The sequence below is a fragment of the Paramormyrops kingsleyae genome, chromosome 4, assembly GCF_048594095.1.
Source record: "Paramormyrops kingsleyae isolate MSU_618 chromosome 4, PKINGS_0.4, whole genome shotgun sequence".
Taxonomy (NCBI): Eukaryota; Metazoa; Chordata; class Actinopteri; order Osteoglossiformes; family Mormyridae; genus Paramormyrops; species Paramormyrops kingsleyae.
Window position 1 is genome coordinate 32,580,450 of NC_132800.1, and position 16,232 is coordinate 32,596,681.

General features: G+C 52.1%; 1 protein-coding gene across 2 annotated transcripts in view; it reads left to right on the top strand.

The window, feature by feature from the left end:
* egfra (epidermal growth factor receptor a (erythroblastic leukemia viral (v-erb-b) oncogene homolog, avian)) overlaps positions 1-16,232 on the top strand; it is a 55,862-nt gene that overhangs the window by 23,214 nt on the left and 16,416 nt on the right. For both annotated transcript variants that reach the window (XM_023815602.2, XM_023815605.2), the window contains 9 exons: positions 11,313-11,464; positions 11,622-11,829; positions 12,199-12,330; positions 12,899-12,967; positions 13,365-13,483; positions 13,684-13,825; positions 14,541-14,657; positions 14,737-14,863; positions 15,335-15,408. In XM_023815602.2, coding sequence (XP_023671370.2) covers positions 11,313-11,464; positions 11,622-11,829; positions 12,199-12,330; positions 12,899-12,967; positions 13,365-13,483; positions 13,684-13,825; positions 14,541-14,657; positions 14,737-14,863; positions 15,335-15,408 — 1,140 coding nt within the window. The remainder of the gene's footprint in view (positions 1-11,312; positions 11,465-11,621; positions 11,830-12,198; positions 12,331-12,898; positions 12,968-13,364; positions 13,484-13,683; positions 13,826-14,540; positions 14,658-14,736; positions 14,864-15,334; positions 15,409-16,232) is intronic.

A 16,232-nucleotide genomic window follows, 5' to 3' on the forward strand; every position in this document is an offset into this window, starting at 1 on the left:
CAGGGCAGGGCGTAGCGATACATGAGGTCACCAGGGTCCCCCGTCGTGGCCACCGGCGAGGGGCTGCATGTCGCTCGCACACGTGCGTTGGCGTCGCACGGCCGTGCACATGGGTGACCGCGGGAACCCAGCCGTGCGCCATGTTTGCGTAAACAAGCAGCGATTTAGAGCTATTTATTCGTCCTCCTAGAATGGACAGAATGTGTTGCATAACACTCCGGGTTCGCTTCTGGAATGGAGATTTTGCAAGAATGGTGTCATGGAACGACGGCCATCTCTCTCTGTGTTCCTCCTGACAGCTCTTGGCTGGCTGCCATTGCTCAGCAGCTGGAGGGCTTTCGCGTGCGTCCGAGGTCCAGGGAGCCTCTCTCCCGGACATCTGGCCGGTTCCGCGCCCCTTTCCCGCTTCTGCTGTGCTCGACCTCGCCCAGGTGCATCATTGGACGCGAATCTACAGGGGGAAGCAGGTCCCCGGACTCGCACGCCTCCCGTGTGACGCACCCTTCCAGTATGCCTCGCTGATGGATAGGAACACACCATCATATTCCTGACATTTCTGGGGAATTCAGACTCGGCCATTGTTAATGACTTTCTGTCTCATTCTGTAACCGTGGCGACCGGAAGGATTCCTGCGGAAGACATTGCTTCATATATCCGAAGATTGACAAGTCAAAGAGAAACCTGTCAGTCATTTTAACTGCCTGCCATTTGGCTTTCAGATGAGGAATCTGCTCAGGCCTCTTTGCACGCTCATCAGGAGTCAGTCAGGAGCTCCTCAGATGTCTGAGCAGATGGATGTTTGCTCCAGTCCTGATACCAGCTTCTATACAGAAATATGTAAATGCTTATAAAGACAGAAAAAGCAGCCCCATGTCTCTGACCCCTCCCACCCACACAAGCCGGTCCTGCCACTGTTTCATCAGCATGTAAGGAAATAGTCTTGAGCTTTTGCCACATTGCATCGTCTTTAGTGTTTTCCTATTTGTCCAAACTGCCCCCTTCAGTCCTGGCTGACCCACGACAGTGGTGCTCAGAGTGCTACAATGGGGGGGGGCTGCGTTTGAGGTGACGCTGGACCGCTTTTAATGACGAATTGTTCTAAATCCTTGCATGGACGGGAGAGTATGAAGTCAGATTTTCCTCTCACTAAGTGTCTCTTGAAAAGCGCCGCAGGGCCTGTTGATGTCGGCCGTGAGATCAGCCCTTTCGTCACCCCAGCACTTCCGACATGCAAATGGGGGGGCAGACTCAGTGGCACATGCCCACCCCCTCCTCGGCCCCCCTACGCCTTGAATGAGTGATGGGAAGCAGATTGCCCCCTGCAGCTGGTTTGCACTGCTCCTGAGTGGGGGGGGGGGGTGGTTTGTGACCAGAGCGCCTGCACGGCCCGCCTCTGTCACCGGATCTCTGTCACCGGGCCTCCGGGCTGTGAGCCGAAGCTTCGCTACATTCATAATGACGTTAATAATAAACAATTTCCTGCTGGCTTTTAAAAGCGTAAATCACGCTTCCCTCAATCCGAGGAAGAGCCTACAGTACCTCTAGGGACTTTTTTTTTGTCGTCTTCTCCTTCATATATCTGCTGTTTACTTTGGACGATCACGGCGCGTCTGGGGAATAACACTCACCCACTTGGCACGGGCGAAATGGAATTCTGGGAATTCTGCCACGTTGAGTCACAGATCCTCCTCCTCCTCCTCCTCCTTTAACCCTCCTGTGACGGCAGGGGCCACTTTTCCGAACACCCCGGTCGACGCGGTGGGGGCACGGGACCGGAACTAAGTACTGCGTTATTCGTCCCGCCCCCGTGAACAGCTGAGTGGCGTTCCGGGCCAGTAAATCGTAGCACGTGAAATATCGTTATGGATGGGTAGGTCCCCAGCCTTCTGTCATGCTACAGCCGGACTCAATCAAAGGCATCCCAGAAAAAAATTTTGGTGGGGTGGGGGCTGTCTAATTCATCCAGTGTGTGCAAGCAGCAGCTCTGGGGTAATAAGACGCATGCTACAGGGGGTGTCACGCCTGCGTGTGAAATGTGTGGGTGCCCCCCTCCTCCAAAACTATTGGGGGGGGGGGGGGGTGTTATGTAATCCCCCCCCCCCCCCCCAACCACCGCCACTGGGGGCTGCCATAGTAGTTAAACTGCGCTTGGGAAGGAATGAAAAGAGCGTGCTCATTCATGCTGCTTCCTGTGGGAGGGGATGGAAACGTGCGTGGGAGGCACTTTTTTTTTGGGGGGGGGGGGTCCACTGGGACGGTAAAGAGCGGCTTGGCGAGCACCACCTGGGAATCGGCGAACCCGAGGCCTCGCCTCGCCGGCGGATCATTCCGCATGGAGGTGTGGCTCCTCGCGGAACGGAGGACCCGAATTCCACATGAAAGTGCCAGAGGTTTGGGCCGTGGGCCAGGGCCTTCCAGTCAGCGGTACCGTGCTGTTCCCATCCGTGCCTCACAGCCAGGCCCCTTCCTGCACCGGAGATCTTGCCTGGAGGCCTGCATGGAGGCCTGCCTTATGGCTGTTCAGGCCTGGAGTTTACCCCTTTATTACCGATATTATCTGTGGCTGCACTCCTACACAAACACGTGAGCAATTTGTCTGGGTGCCTTTTATAGGACACGCCGTTGCTCACCAATAGTTGGCCTGATTTAGCGTGACTTGCACCATCCAGGAGGAGAGCTGACTCAGCTGTGCCTGGAGATCCTCTGAGAAGGAGGGGTAGAGGGAGGGGGGTGGTTAATTGCCAGCTCGTCCAGCGCGACCCAATTGGGTTCATTTTGCTTCTTCGAGCCATTTTGCTTGGATACTTTCTAGAGCTGAGTGATTGTGGCATAGCAGACGTGCCCTGAACAGAGGCCTTCTGTGAAAATCATCTCTACGGCCTTTTAAACACCAAGGAGGAGCCGCGATCCCAACACGTCCGACCGCGATTAAATGAAACAGTATTTTTTTTCCAGCTGGACAATCGGAGGGCTTTTCCTTCTTTGACCTTCCCGCCGCAAATGTGATTTGGAGAATCAATGCTGTGAAGGAGATGAAAACATATGGCAGAAGGTCCTCTACATTAAAGGTGGAGACCGTTTTCCCCTTCTTAATACGGGAGGCTTTTTGGGGTCACCAAACGCTGTAATGACTCCACCGTGTGAAGCTTCAAGTCGAATGCTGGTTCCTTGATCCAGCAGCATCTGTAGGAGGTGTGATGATTTATTGTTTTCTTCTTTTGGGTGTGGGTCTGTTTTAAGGAAAAGTGGAACATCACAGCCTCATGGTGCACGCCTCCCTTTGTGTGGTCAGCTGGTGGGGGGATGGGGAGAGGCCGGGCGACTGGCTATTGTGCCTCGTGAGACAATGCTTTAAACCCCCCCCCCCCCCACTGAAACAGCCCCATTTGGCCACGAGCTGTGGAAGCCCTTGTCTCAATGCCAGCTACAGAGATTATGAGCTCTGGAAACGGCAAAGCTGTAGAAGATGGACGGGGAATGCCAGCTGAACCGCTGTTTTTGCAGAGCGTGACAAGCTCACCGCTGTAAACAAACAGGGACTGCAAACAGCCTGTCATCTCAACAAGTGCAGCTGGAGGGCGGGCGTCCCACGATGCACTGCTGGCTCCCCCCCCCACTCTGCACCTGGCCTCGCTGGCTCACCCCCCCCCCCCCCCCCGGAGCCGCTGGGATTTCCAGGAAGGGATTGTCCACGAGGCACTCAGCAGGACGGCCCGGACAGATGTGCAGCCCCCAACGCGTCACGTTCTGCGACATTCGCAGCTTCCCCGTTCATTAATATCGGAAATGGACAGGCGTGAAGAAGCGGCCACTCTGCTTACAAATAGCCTATGTAACCCCCCCCCCCCCCCATCATTCCAGACTGCTCATTCTGCCACTGAAAGCGTTTCAGCATTGCTAGGGACCAGATCAGCCCCAAACCTCCCTAAACACTCATGGCACCCGCACCGTGTTGGTAGGGACATGTCCCTACCCCCCCATACCCAAATCTGCGCCCTTCCACTGCATCCCTCCTGAGGTGTGTGGTGCAGCCACGCTCATCCACGTCGGCGGGGGGCCATGTCATCCCTCCAAGTAGCCGACCTGCCATCCGTTTCTGGGCGCCTGTCACCCAAACTGCTTGATGAGGTATTGATGACCCCACCCCTCCCAACTCGGCCCAACCCCCCCCCCTCCCAACATCAACATCATAAACAAAAAGGAAGTCTATGAATGGTATCCTATCAGCATGGGTCGTCAGCGTCAGAAAGGTCCCCTGGGCGGCTGTCAGGACGGTGCCAGAATGATCCGCGCGTGCAGAACCCCCCGTACAGGAGCTTCCTCTTCTGGGTGAGGCCGCTGAACCTCGCACTGCGATGGGTATCTGCGAGATTGTCCTGTGTTTTGTCGCTGGTGTCCCTGAGGCTGTGCGCGTGGTGGAGGGCGAGGTCTGCAGCACGTGGAGCTCGTGCTTTTGCTCTCTACGCTGGACGCATGGATGATATGGGGACCTGGGCCACCCCAGGTTCTGGCTGGAAGTCATTCCTGTATCCCAAGACGTTCCAGAGTCTGGGGGGGGGTAAGTTTTTTTTTTATTTTTTTTTGGTGGGTGGGCATATGAGGGGTCATAACTCATACAGAGGGACCAACCGTATCATTAGTCAATGATAAGTTTTGACTTGGTGAATGATTGGGGGAGGGGGGCACTCTGGGGGGCCAATAAGCTTTCAGCTGGGGTCAGTATGGCCCTGTCCCAGCAGGATAAACCTGGACATATGTGCATCCAAGACCCTCCCCTCCAAAAAACACCCCCGCCCCGCTGTGTCAGAACAATGAAAATAATGTAGGTTCTGAGGAGTGGCTGTGGGTGGGGCCATGTCCCTTCCTTCTCCAGGTCAGATTGCATTCTTTTTCCCTCGGTCTGCCCCCCCATACCCACCCCCCTCCCTGATCTGGATCCCTGCCTGAAGCTGTGGGAACCCTTCCTGACACATTTTTGAGGACTGGCATTCCGAGACAGGAAGTGGCTATTGGAAGTATCAGACTGTGGTTTGTTCAGTCTGTGGTGACGGGAGGGGGGGGGAGGGGGGTGGTGAGGAATGATGTAACATGAGCCCAGAGTAGACGAAGGCTCTCGAACGAAAGTGGAATAGCAAGTAGTATGTGTTAGTGCCTGACTTTTACCTGAGGAATCAGATACATTCCCTAGATACGCTGATAAGGAGCTGCATTTGAGACCACCTTTTCCCAGACAGCGAAACTAAGGGTTATAAAACAGCTCGGTAAACCAAAGCTATTTTTGTCTCTAAATTAGTGGCCTTTTAGATATGCCTGTTTAAGTGGAGGAAGGATCAGGCCCCGGTCACCTGCCCAGGACGGCGGGGAATCGAGAAGCTTGGCCAGGAATGTCAGTCCATCTAGCGGCAGCAGAACTTCCCAATTAAGCGATGAGCCGCTTCTGGCCGGGCGCTGATTGGGTTGTGCTTCATGCGTGAGGAATGGCAGCGAGATGGTGTGTGTGCTGTGCTGCCACGCGCCGGCTGTCCGTCTCCACCGGTAGGCGCCGCGTTCTGTCTGGGCCGAGCTCTGAGGGGGGTCCGAATTGGTTGACTTTGTAAAATACTTTAAAATACCGGTGTTCTTCGTACCAGGACGTGCTGTAGCAATTGGGACTGAATCAGCGATGGCTCCATCTGGCACTATTACTAATATGTGTGCATATCTTGTGTAATCATTTCCCCCCCCATTATTTTCTTCTTTTTTTTTAATTTACAGTAACTGATTACTAATGTGTGAGATTATTATTTATTTTTTTTGTTGCTGAGCCATTAGAGGTGAAGAGGCCCCCTTATTCACAGGCCCTGTGGAGATCTTCATCGCATTCGTTTGCAGGTCATGCGTGTCCATATGTAGTCAGGCATGCTTTTTGATTGATTTCTATTTCCTGTTTGGTTTTGACATCACAAAATAAGGTTGCAAATGTAAGAACTATAGACAAAAAGTATTCCCCCCCCCCCCCGCCCCACTCCCCCACCCCCGGGCGCTAAAGTGCGATTACGACACCTTGCAGTGAGGTGTCTCCGCCCAAGGTGAGAACACGACGATCTCATCCTCACTCCCGGCTCCTTCCCTGCCAGTCCTTCGCTGTGGGCTGTAAGGGCTTGCAGGTGTTTCCACTGTCACGGCAATTTGCGTCACATGGGGTGGGGAGGGGGGGGGCGTTGCCCCACCCACGGTGCGCCCCAGGTCGCAACTTCGTCAGATCAGCCTGCGTCTCTGCATGGTGGTACTGCCAGTCTGCACGGCTCGTGGTGTAATCGAGGGTGAGGAAGGCCGTGCTCTCCACCATAACGCGAATCTCTGTCAGTTATGATTAACCCCATGGCTTAGTTGGATTCCCCCCGTAATTGCAGTGAATCATGCAGGTGCCTTGTGCAGGGTGGGTCGGGGGGAGGCCGCACAACTTTGACATTCCAGTCCCACTCGCGTTTCGTACATCTTTCCGGATTTCCTTTGCCTTCAACGTAGTTCTTCCTCTGACGTGGCACGGGCTTGTGTGAGCTGGATCTCAGAACGGCGCTCCACGGAGATACGAGTCCGCGCTGGCCCACCCCCGCAGATGGGAGGGACTGGGGGGAGGTGGGGGGGGGGGGGATCTCTCATAGCCAAACCTCTGTTCGACTACCAGAGGCCTGAGAGCGTAATTAGTGGCTTGAATCTGCTGAAGATTAACGTGCACTGGGCTGAGGGTCTAAGTTTCAGCAGGTGTTGGGTTCCTCGCTGAGGGTTGGCCGGTTCAAAGGTTCTGTTTACGTCCGCTGGATTATTCGTTACCTGAATAATGAAGCAGTTTTACACAGTGTGGGGACTGTTCTGGGCACGGGCTGCCTGTAAGTGCCACCCCACCTGGTAGCCCCTGTATGGTCCTTGGCTTAATCCTGCGGATGATGGCTAATCCTGACATCGTATCAGGAGAAGCAGGCTCTGATTTTGAGCTGTTGGCCGACCTTCATGCACACTGATAAGGAGACTTCCTGGGTCTTCAGTGTCTGCTCTCTGAACTTGCATGCGGGGGGGGGGGGGGACTTTCTGGTCAGCACTGGGAGGATGAGCTTCTAGTCCCGGCCGGCATTAACCAAGGCCCGAAATGAGCAGTGTGTCGGTAACGAAGTGAGACAGCAGGGCTTCGCCACGACAAGCGAACCCGGTGTCATCTCATGGTAATGGAGCGGAACAGACCGCGAGTTCTGATGCTGCGGGACCGGCTTACTGTTAAGCCGCGGTTTTGGCCTGGCCTTCCTCTATTCAAATCGCGCATTTAGATTAATTGATTTAGCAGGCGCTTCTGTCCCAAGCGACGTACGAGTGAGAACAGCTTGTGGTCAGAAAGCTGGTGTCAGCCGGTGTTTTTGACAGAGTAGAGGTTAAGGGTCCTCCTCCAAAGCCCTACTGTGAGGCGCTTATACTCTCAGTTATGGGGCTCAAACCCACAACCTTCCAGACAGGGAGACTTATCCCTGACATGCTGAGCCACCCACGGTGCTTTTTACAGTTTAGTGTGGATGGTGTGGAAGCTCGAATTTCAGCAATGCTACTCATAATAGGCAAACATAGTATAAAATTATGGTAAATGTAATGCATATTTAAACCTAAATATAGTTGTTGTTATAGGTGTCCTGTTCCTGTAGCTCAGGGCCTGGCACAGTCTGCACATTCCTCATTTGCATGTGTCTGATGGGACAACAAACTGAGCACCAATCAAAATATCAGGCAGTCTACAGTGTGTGTGTGTGTGTGTGTGTGTGTGTGTGTGTGTGTGTGTGTGTGTGTGTGTGTGTGTGTGTGTGTGTGTGTGTGTGTGTGTGTGTGTGTGTGTGTGTGTGTGTGTGTGTGTGTGTGTGTGTGTGTGTGTGTGTGTCAGCATGGCCTCCTGTCCACAAAAACAGACACTGGTAATTCTGTTACTCTATCAAAGCTTACATAACCAAGCCTAAGGATTTCTCATGAGGTAATTAGTGAAGCGTGAGCTTTATGTCTTGGGCCATAAGTGCTGCTTTTCAGGTGGGTTTCATAAGGCCCTTGTGGTGAGTTAAGTGCTCTCACAGCCAGGCTCTATTCCCTGCAGCTCCACAATGTCCCAGGAAGGACACCTCAGGCATGGAAACGGCTCCCATGAAGTTGTGCCGCCCGTGAGTCTCCGCTCTATATTTTCAGCCGCGGCTGCAACACCGATGTTCGACTCGTCACCCGTGAGCGGAGCAGCCGCAGCCTGACGTCACCGAGCAGCGTTTATTCCGTTTGCTCAGCCCCGTGTGGCCTGAGTACAGTACAGCGTTGATATTTACCATCAAACGAAGGGGAACGGGTCAAGTGGGGGTGTGAGCGTGCAGAGTAGGATATCCGTGAACAGCGGCGGGGCACCGTTTGATGTGGTTGTCCAGGAAACCACAAGCTCCCCCCCAAGGAAAATTTTGGCAGCTTTTGGCAGGGTTAGTAAAAGCAATGTTTTGAAGAGTAATTTGACCATGTTCCGCTTTCGAGACATTTCCCTACCCTGCATCCTGAATATTAACGACAGCTTATTGAAATTCTCCATACTCCGCTTTTTAAAATTTTATTTAAAAAAAAAAATAAAAAATCTCTGCTTAACATCTCAGTAAACCCACCGGCTGGTGACATGTTCTTGCCCTGCCTCCCTGCAGGGGGCGATAGCGAGACCGCGTATAGTGTCAGGTGTCAGGCCGGAGACACACTCATGTCTCACAAATGCAGGATTGGCAGAGCAGCAGACTGAGCAGAATAAACTGTAATGTAACGTTTCCTTTAGAATCGTAGTTTCTGTGTAAAACATGGCACGGTAATGTGGTCTGTCTTGTTTATAATTAGTTTTAGGTTATTGTGACGTCTCTCTGCGTTCGCCCCGACGTGCAGGTGCTCTGCCTGATTGCTCTTCTGTTCTATTTACTCACAGTGCAATTCATGTTATTGCTCCAAGCACTTTACTCACAGTGCAATTCATGTTATTGCTCCAAGCACTCGTAAAGTGAACGAGGCTCGGTCTGCTGATGTGGCGGGGGGGGGGGGGGGATGGTGAGCGATGCTTTGGGGAATTTATGTGCCGCGTCGGATGTCAGGGTATTAAACAGCACCTTCTGATTGACGTAGTTTTAAGTCTTGCGATGCCTGCCCCCCCCCCAGTCTAACAAGATCCTGCCTGCATCAGCCCAGCCTTGAAGGGACAAACAGATTAAAAAACAAGTACCTTCTGTAACTGGTTATTCTTTGTTTTTAATCATTTTTTTTTTAACTCTTTGTTGGGCCTATGTTTTATGCAGGTTTTAAATTTTTTATGTGATTTTGGTGGCCTTGTGTAACAGGTTGTTTAAGACTTTCAGTCCGTAACTTTTCATAGTGCAGTCTCTTTCCCCCCATCCTTCACTGAGTTACCCATTACGCTGGAGCAGATTAATCCAGAGGCTCGTGGCTGCACTCCCACTTACACGGCCTTCTTTATCAGCATCTCCAGCCTTGAATGCGTCGTACTGTGCGGGTTGTTCACCAGAGGCTGTTCTGCACGTCGGGACACTGAACCGCGACTCAGAGCCACCAGTAACTTTGAGAATAAAAGCACGCCGCCCTGCAGAACAAGCATTCGGTGTCCGGTACATTTGGTACCCAGTCATATTTGCTCAGGATTTCTGTGTGTGTGTGTGTGTTTGCTTAATACTGAGGTTTGGACAGTATGCGCTTTTCATTTTGCTGGTCCGTCCAGGCGTGCCGAGGAATGCAGTCTAATCATCGCCACGGCAGCAGCTCTGTAACAGTGTCGGGGGGGGAGGGGGGGGAGTGAAGCTCTTCTGTTGCCATGTTCGAAACCCAGGGACAGATCATGGGGGCTGCGTGGACCTTGGCTGTAGCCCTAAACCCAAAACTACCAGCCCTAGTGGGGAAAAGAACTGCTCCAGTTATCTGCCGGTGCCGAGATGGGACATTCTTACCCTCCCGCCCATCCGACCGGCTGTGGCCCTGGTGGGGGGGGTTCTTACCGCTTCTCAGCACCTGGACACACTCATGGTTATGCAATGCTGTGAAAACAATGCGGGCTTTTCGGGTTCTGGCAGTGCGGCTGCGGCCCCTGTGGAGTTATATATTAATGATATATACACACCATTTCGGTGTGTGACTAAGCTTGTCCATCTACACACGAAACATGCATGAGTCCAATGATTGTTAATTTCATTAACATCGATAGGGGGTCTGCCTGTCCTCCGTGAGTGCGCCAGATTAGTCATGTGACTTGGAGATAACTCAGACCTTTGGACTTACCATTATCAGCTTGGCCTGAAGTCAGACATAAGCTGGCTGATTCACGGCCCCTGGAGTTTCACTGGGACAGCCGCAGGAAGTGTGTCACTCGTGTGGTGTCTGTAGTGTCATAGGCTGTGGTGTAATACCAGCAGGGGGCGTAGCTAGAAATCCTGGACCCCCCCCCCCCGACAAAATGTCAAGCGCCGTGTTTGGGTTTCAGGCCCCTATTATGTTCAGGGTCCCCTGAATATGCCAGGGAATCTCTGTCCCTCCAACATCGCTGCATCCCAGAATTCCACAGGGCCGCACATAAGGGCCCGCGCTTTTGGACACGTCTCTCACCGAGTTGAGAGTTTTTGTTTTCCCAAGTGTCACCTTCGCGAACCCTGGAAAATGCGGCCCTGTCCACCGTCTCAGTCCCACCCTTCAAAGTAACCTCAGCCCAGGCTCCCAGCACCGGAACAGGGGCCGTGACCTGTGACATGCTGCAGTCACATGGCTTCCCGCCGCAGAGCCATTGGCTGCTCGTGTTCGTTACGCTCGGGTGCTGCCATCCCTATCTGCTCTCCATCGGCCGATTTCCACACCAGTTCCCGTACTCTGGGGTTTTCTTTCCGTTTTAACCTTATTTCCCAGCTAATTATATGTTTTCGCTGTAGCCTGCGGTGGAAAATCAGGCCCCCTCCTCGCCCCGTAAGACTCTGTGTCGGGTGTTTCCACAGTGACGGCGGTTACCGGGGCAAAAGATGGAGCGAACGTGGGAAAACCGTGTCTGACTCACCGTGATTGAGGGGCCGATTGTTTCTGTTGGAGTAGGGGGCGTGAAAGACACTTCCAACATAAACCAGTCGAGCTGAGCTGTCTTTGACATGCTGGTCAGTCGCTCTGGGCAAAGCTCTGCCCTCCAGTCAATGATGGCCGTGTCTACTTCGGCTCCCGCATTGCCATGATTTCTCGCCTGGCCTTGAAGAAATTCAAACGAGACAATCGCTGACCTTCTTAAAAATCTCCTTTGTCCACTACAGTATGCCAGGGCACGAGCAATAAGCTCTCTCTGCTGGGCACGGCTGAGGGCCACTACGAGAACATGCGAAAGATCTACAGCAACTGCACGGTGGTGCTGGAGAACCTGGAGATCACCCACACCGAGGAGCACCACGACTTGACCTTCCTCAAGGTAGCCCCCACCCCCCCTCCATATCTGCCCCAAGTCATTGAAGCAACAGTTGATCGCTTCCCCCCCCAAGTCATTGAATCGTTCAGAGAAGCCTCTGTAATTGAATTTACAACCACATGGGAATGATGCCCCGCCCCTTCACTTCCTGTTTCTGCAGAGCATCCAGGAAGTGGGCGGCTACGTGCTGATCGCCCTCAACAAGGTGAAAGTCATCCCCCTGGAGAACCTGCGTATCATCCGCGGCCATACCCTCTATGAGAACAATTACGCACTGACCGTCCTGTCCAACAATGACAAGAACATTACCTCCAAGAGCTTGAACATCACCAAGGGGGTCGTTCAGCTGTCGCTGAGAAGCCTCACAGGTGGGTTTCCGTAACGCTCTTCCAAAATTCTTCCATATCATAATGAGTTTGTTGACTTTGTCAACATTGTGTTAAGTCCAAGTATTAAGGATCATCAACCGATAAAGGATTCCCATGAAAGTATGAGATATAAAATGATAGAAGGTCAAATTTGGCCCTCAGCTCTTGTGGGATGTTTACTTTCGTTGGTCTATATTCCTTAAGCTCTTAATTCTCTGTAGTGCTGTAAAGAATCCTCTTCGCTGGCCACTCATGGCAGGGGAAATACCCGGCTGAATAGTCCCTCATCGCCATCAATAAAATATCGACTTAATCTTTTCGAACGTCCCCACATGCGATTTCATGCTTCGTGGCCTCCCCCCCTCGCAGAAATCCTGAAAGGAGGGGTGAAGTTCAACACCAACCATCTGATGTGCAACGTGGAGACCATCAAGTGGTACGACATCGTGGATAAGAACAGCAACCCTGTCATGGAGCTTCCCAAGGCCAACCAGGCCAACTGTGCGTACAACCGTATTCACGATGTCGTTGCCTGCCGCAACAAATTCATTGCAAAATACAATCGGCTACTATTTACTGTATTATAAATCTACATATATCCATGTCAATGGGTTATGTGGTGATTGAGGGATTGTGATCAAAAGGTATTATGATTTGCCCAATAAATGCCAGAAATAGCAATACAGCAGCAGTGAAAGTAAAATGTTTACAAAATGAAGACAGGTCTTCAAAGTGCATTTGTTTTCTAATCACCAAGCTAATATTCATAGTGTTTATTTCAAAGAAATCTAGAAGATCCTATGGGCCAGTCTGATCTTTGCAGAACTGTAATTATTGCAGAAAGATGCTAAAAGATGTTGAAAGTTCCTAGATATGCAGGCGTCCTGACATGTGGTGTTAAATATTTATAGAGAGCTGGAGTGCAGTGATGGATCGCTCAGTCAATCATTTAGCTGCTGTAGGGCATTTCATCATGACGGAGAACATTGAATACATACAGTTTGAGTGATTGGACATTATAACAAGTAGCTAAACTTTTTTTTTTCCATTTTTTTTGGGCATAATGCAGGTGAAAAGTGTGATCCCACATGCCTCAATGGCTCCTGTTGGGCCCCGGGCAAGGAAAATTGTCAAACTTGTAAGTATGAGTGCTTGAAGCATCTCTGCTTAGTGACAGAGGTACCCGGTGACAGAGGAATGTGTCACTGAACAGCAAGGGGAAAACATGGCTGTACCACATGTTAGAGAATGAATTTTTGGGGTTGGTTCCAAAGATGTTTCATGTGAATTTGAAAGGTGAATTTGATCTGAGGAATGTCATGAACTGCAGGGGGCTTGGTCCTTGGTGCTGTTGGTCGTTTCTGGGCTGACTGGCCGCCGATAGAGCTGGTTTTCCAAACTAGTCTGTCAGCATGAGCGCCTGTCAGCCCGCTGAATGGTGCCTGAGCAGTGGCTAGCATGTGCCGGCATGTGCCCCCCCCCCCCCCCCTCCGGCGCCATGGCTCAAGCCGCTGTGCTCTGCCCTGCACCCGCAGTGACCCGCCTCATCTGCGCCGAGCAGTGCTCCGGGAGATGCAAGGGCCCCAAGCCCAGCGACTGCTGCAACGAGTACTGCGCCAGCGGCTGCACGGGACCCAAGTCCACCGACTGCTTGGTAAGGGAGCACCCTGCCAAGTCTGCTTAGCCCCCCCCCCCCCCCCCCCCGCTCTACACTCCTCGCAAGTCAAACATCAAAAAACAGCCATTTTCTGAGTATTACATAGATGCTAATTTGCTAACGTTTCCTGCTCTGTGACCTTTGACCCTTCATGTTTCTCTTTCTCCTTTCCTTCCCCGTCTTCCCGTCGTGCCCAGGCGTGCCGAGCCTTCCAGGACGAGGGGACCTGCAAGGACACCTGTCCCCCACTGATGCTGTACAATGCCAACAGCCACCAGCTGGACCCCAACCCCAATGGGAAATACAGCTTCGGGGCCACATGCGTAAAGAACTGCCCACGTGAGTCTATCCGGTTTATAACCCCAGTGGTCCCGCCGAACAATCTCTGGAATACTCTTTGAGTGTATGTGTGCAGAGGCGGGTTTGTTGTTCAGGGACCTCCGACTTACACTAGTGTAGTGACTGTTTGTGGCCAACAGGGGGCCCCACACAAATGAGTGGCTTGATTGGTGGAAAACACCATCACTGTGTGTGTCTTAATGCTTACTCATATTCTTTCACTATAAAAAATATATATTACTTAATATTCTTCAGGCTGTATTTACAAACTACTATTAGTGCCCTGCATGTGCTGTCTAAAGCCTGTACCATGAGCGCCCCCTGCAGGGCGGCCCGGCCATTACGGCCGGCCCACGTGCGCGCAGAGTTCAATCCAGGCCGACGAGATGAGGGAGGGAAGTCTGCCGTTACTCCCCTGTTCAGGGTTAAAGTTAAACTGCGAAATGAGCCCCGGCTCCTGAGCCGGTCCTAGATAATAATCTACTATCTCTTGCCAGTACTACTTGTCCTACTTTGTGGAGGAAAGTGCAGTGAAATTGCGGACCGTGATGTTTTCTTTTATCTCGGAGAAACTGAAATCGTTCAAGGAAATCGGTTTGGATGACACGGACACGACTCTGCGTTGCATGCTTTTAAGTTGCAGGAGAAGCCCAGAAAACAAGGATGTGCTGTATTTTTGAGTTTCACGTGAGCTGCATCCCCCTCCCCCCACCAGATAACTATGTCGTGACGGACCACGGCGCCTGTGTGCGCACCTGCAGCATCGACACGCACGAGGTGGATGAGAACGGCGTGCGCAAGTGCAAGAAGTGCGAGGGCCCGTGTCCTAAAGGTAGGGTGGTCTTCATGGCAGCCCTGAAACCCCCACCCCACCCAGCGGCAGACTCACCCTCCCCATCCTGTGTCCGCAGTCTGCAACGGGCTCGGCATGGGCCCGCTCGCCGGGGTCCTCTCCATCAACGCCTCCAACATCGACTCCTTCGAGAACTGCACCAAGATCAACGGGGACGTGGCCATCATCGTCACCACCTTCAGGGGGTCAGTTCCAAGGGCACACAAGGGGCGTGGGATACCCAGGGGTATCCAGTACCTTAACATGGGTGTGAAGGTGTGAAGCCCCCAGTGATATTTGTGATGGGCCTAGAATTCCGAGCTGCGCCCATGTAGAGGCCTCGTAGCAGAACGGTTTAGGGCTTATGCTTACAATGGCCGTTCTTCACTGTTACCATGGTGACCACACATCTTGTTACCATGTTTCCTCTTCACTTTCTTGCTCTTTAATGATGCTATTGGTATCACGCCACAGTATCAGTCCACATAAATCTAACTGGGCTAAGGGCTGTAGGTAGCATACTGGCTACAGGTTGCTGGTTCAAGTCCCAGCAGGGGTGTAATTAGGTCATTTCTCTAGTGAAATACCCAGCCATTATTCATGGGAAGAGCTGCAGGGTGTTAACTGCATGAGCGTGAGCTGTGTTTGTAAGGGCTTTATAAATGGATTTGTTTCAGGGACACATTCACCCGCACACCAGAGATGGATGCAAATAAGTTGGAGATCTTCAAGACTCTGAAGGAAATTACTGGTAAATATGCTCTTCATTGTACTCTGCATACCCGGACAAGATGCGGGTGGTTTGTTTAAGACAACGAGCCCTGGAATCTTCTCGACGAAATCCAGCCGGTTCTGTTTCATAGAGGGTGAACAAAATAACGGAAACGGGCACGAAAAAAGGGACTTTAACTCCGAAGTGACTAAATCGCGATTACAGATGCAGCTGCGCAGCTGAGTCATGTTTGGGTGGATGCCGATTTCTGCTCGTGTCCAAGGAAAACGCTGAAAGGCACTAAACCCCGAACGGGGAAAAAGTAACATGTTCCTGTATTCCAAGACGTTGATGCCCCCATACTCACTGCTAAACTAATTCAGGAGTCCATCAGTGAGCGCCAGGATAAAGTCAAATGCTGTTTCTTGGCTTCCCCAGTTACAGCGACATCGATTTTGCAGACGCTGTTATCCAAAGCAACATATATTTTGGGAAATGAGGGATGAGGGGCAGCCTGTTTCTGGAGCTATTGGGGGTTCTGGTCCTTGCTCAAGGGCTCAATGGTGGAATCACTCCGCCAACCCTGGGATTTGAACCTGTGACCTTCCAATCCCAGCATTCTAACCTGGTGAGCCACACCCTCCCCGCATGTCACTATTCTGCTGAGCGTGGGACTCGACCCAGCGACATTCCGCTCACAGGCACAGAGGCCTAACCCTGCTGAACCGCACAGACTTATGGAAAGTTCTGGAGCTCAGAGTGTGAAGATTTTCCCCTTCAAGTCTTTGGGCGCTTGGTATCGAAAGTGCCAAAAACCAGCTGGGGTACTTCTTTGGTACTTCGTTACCAAACTCTTGGATATG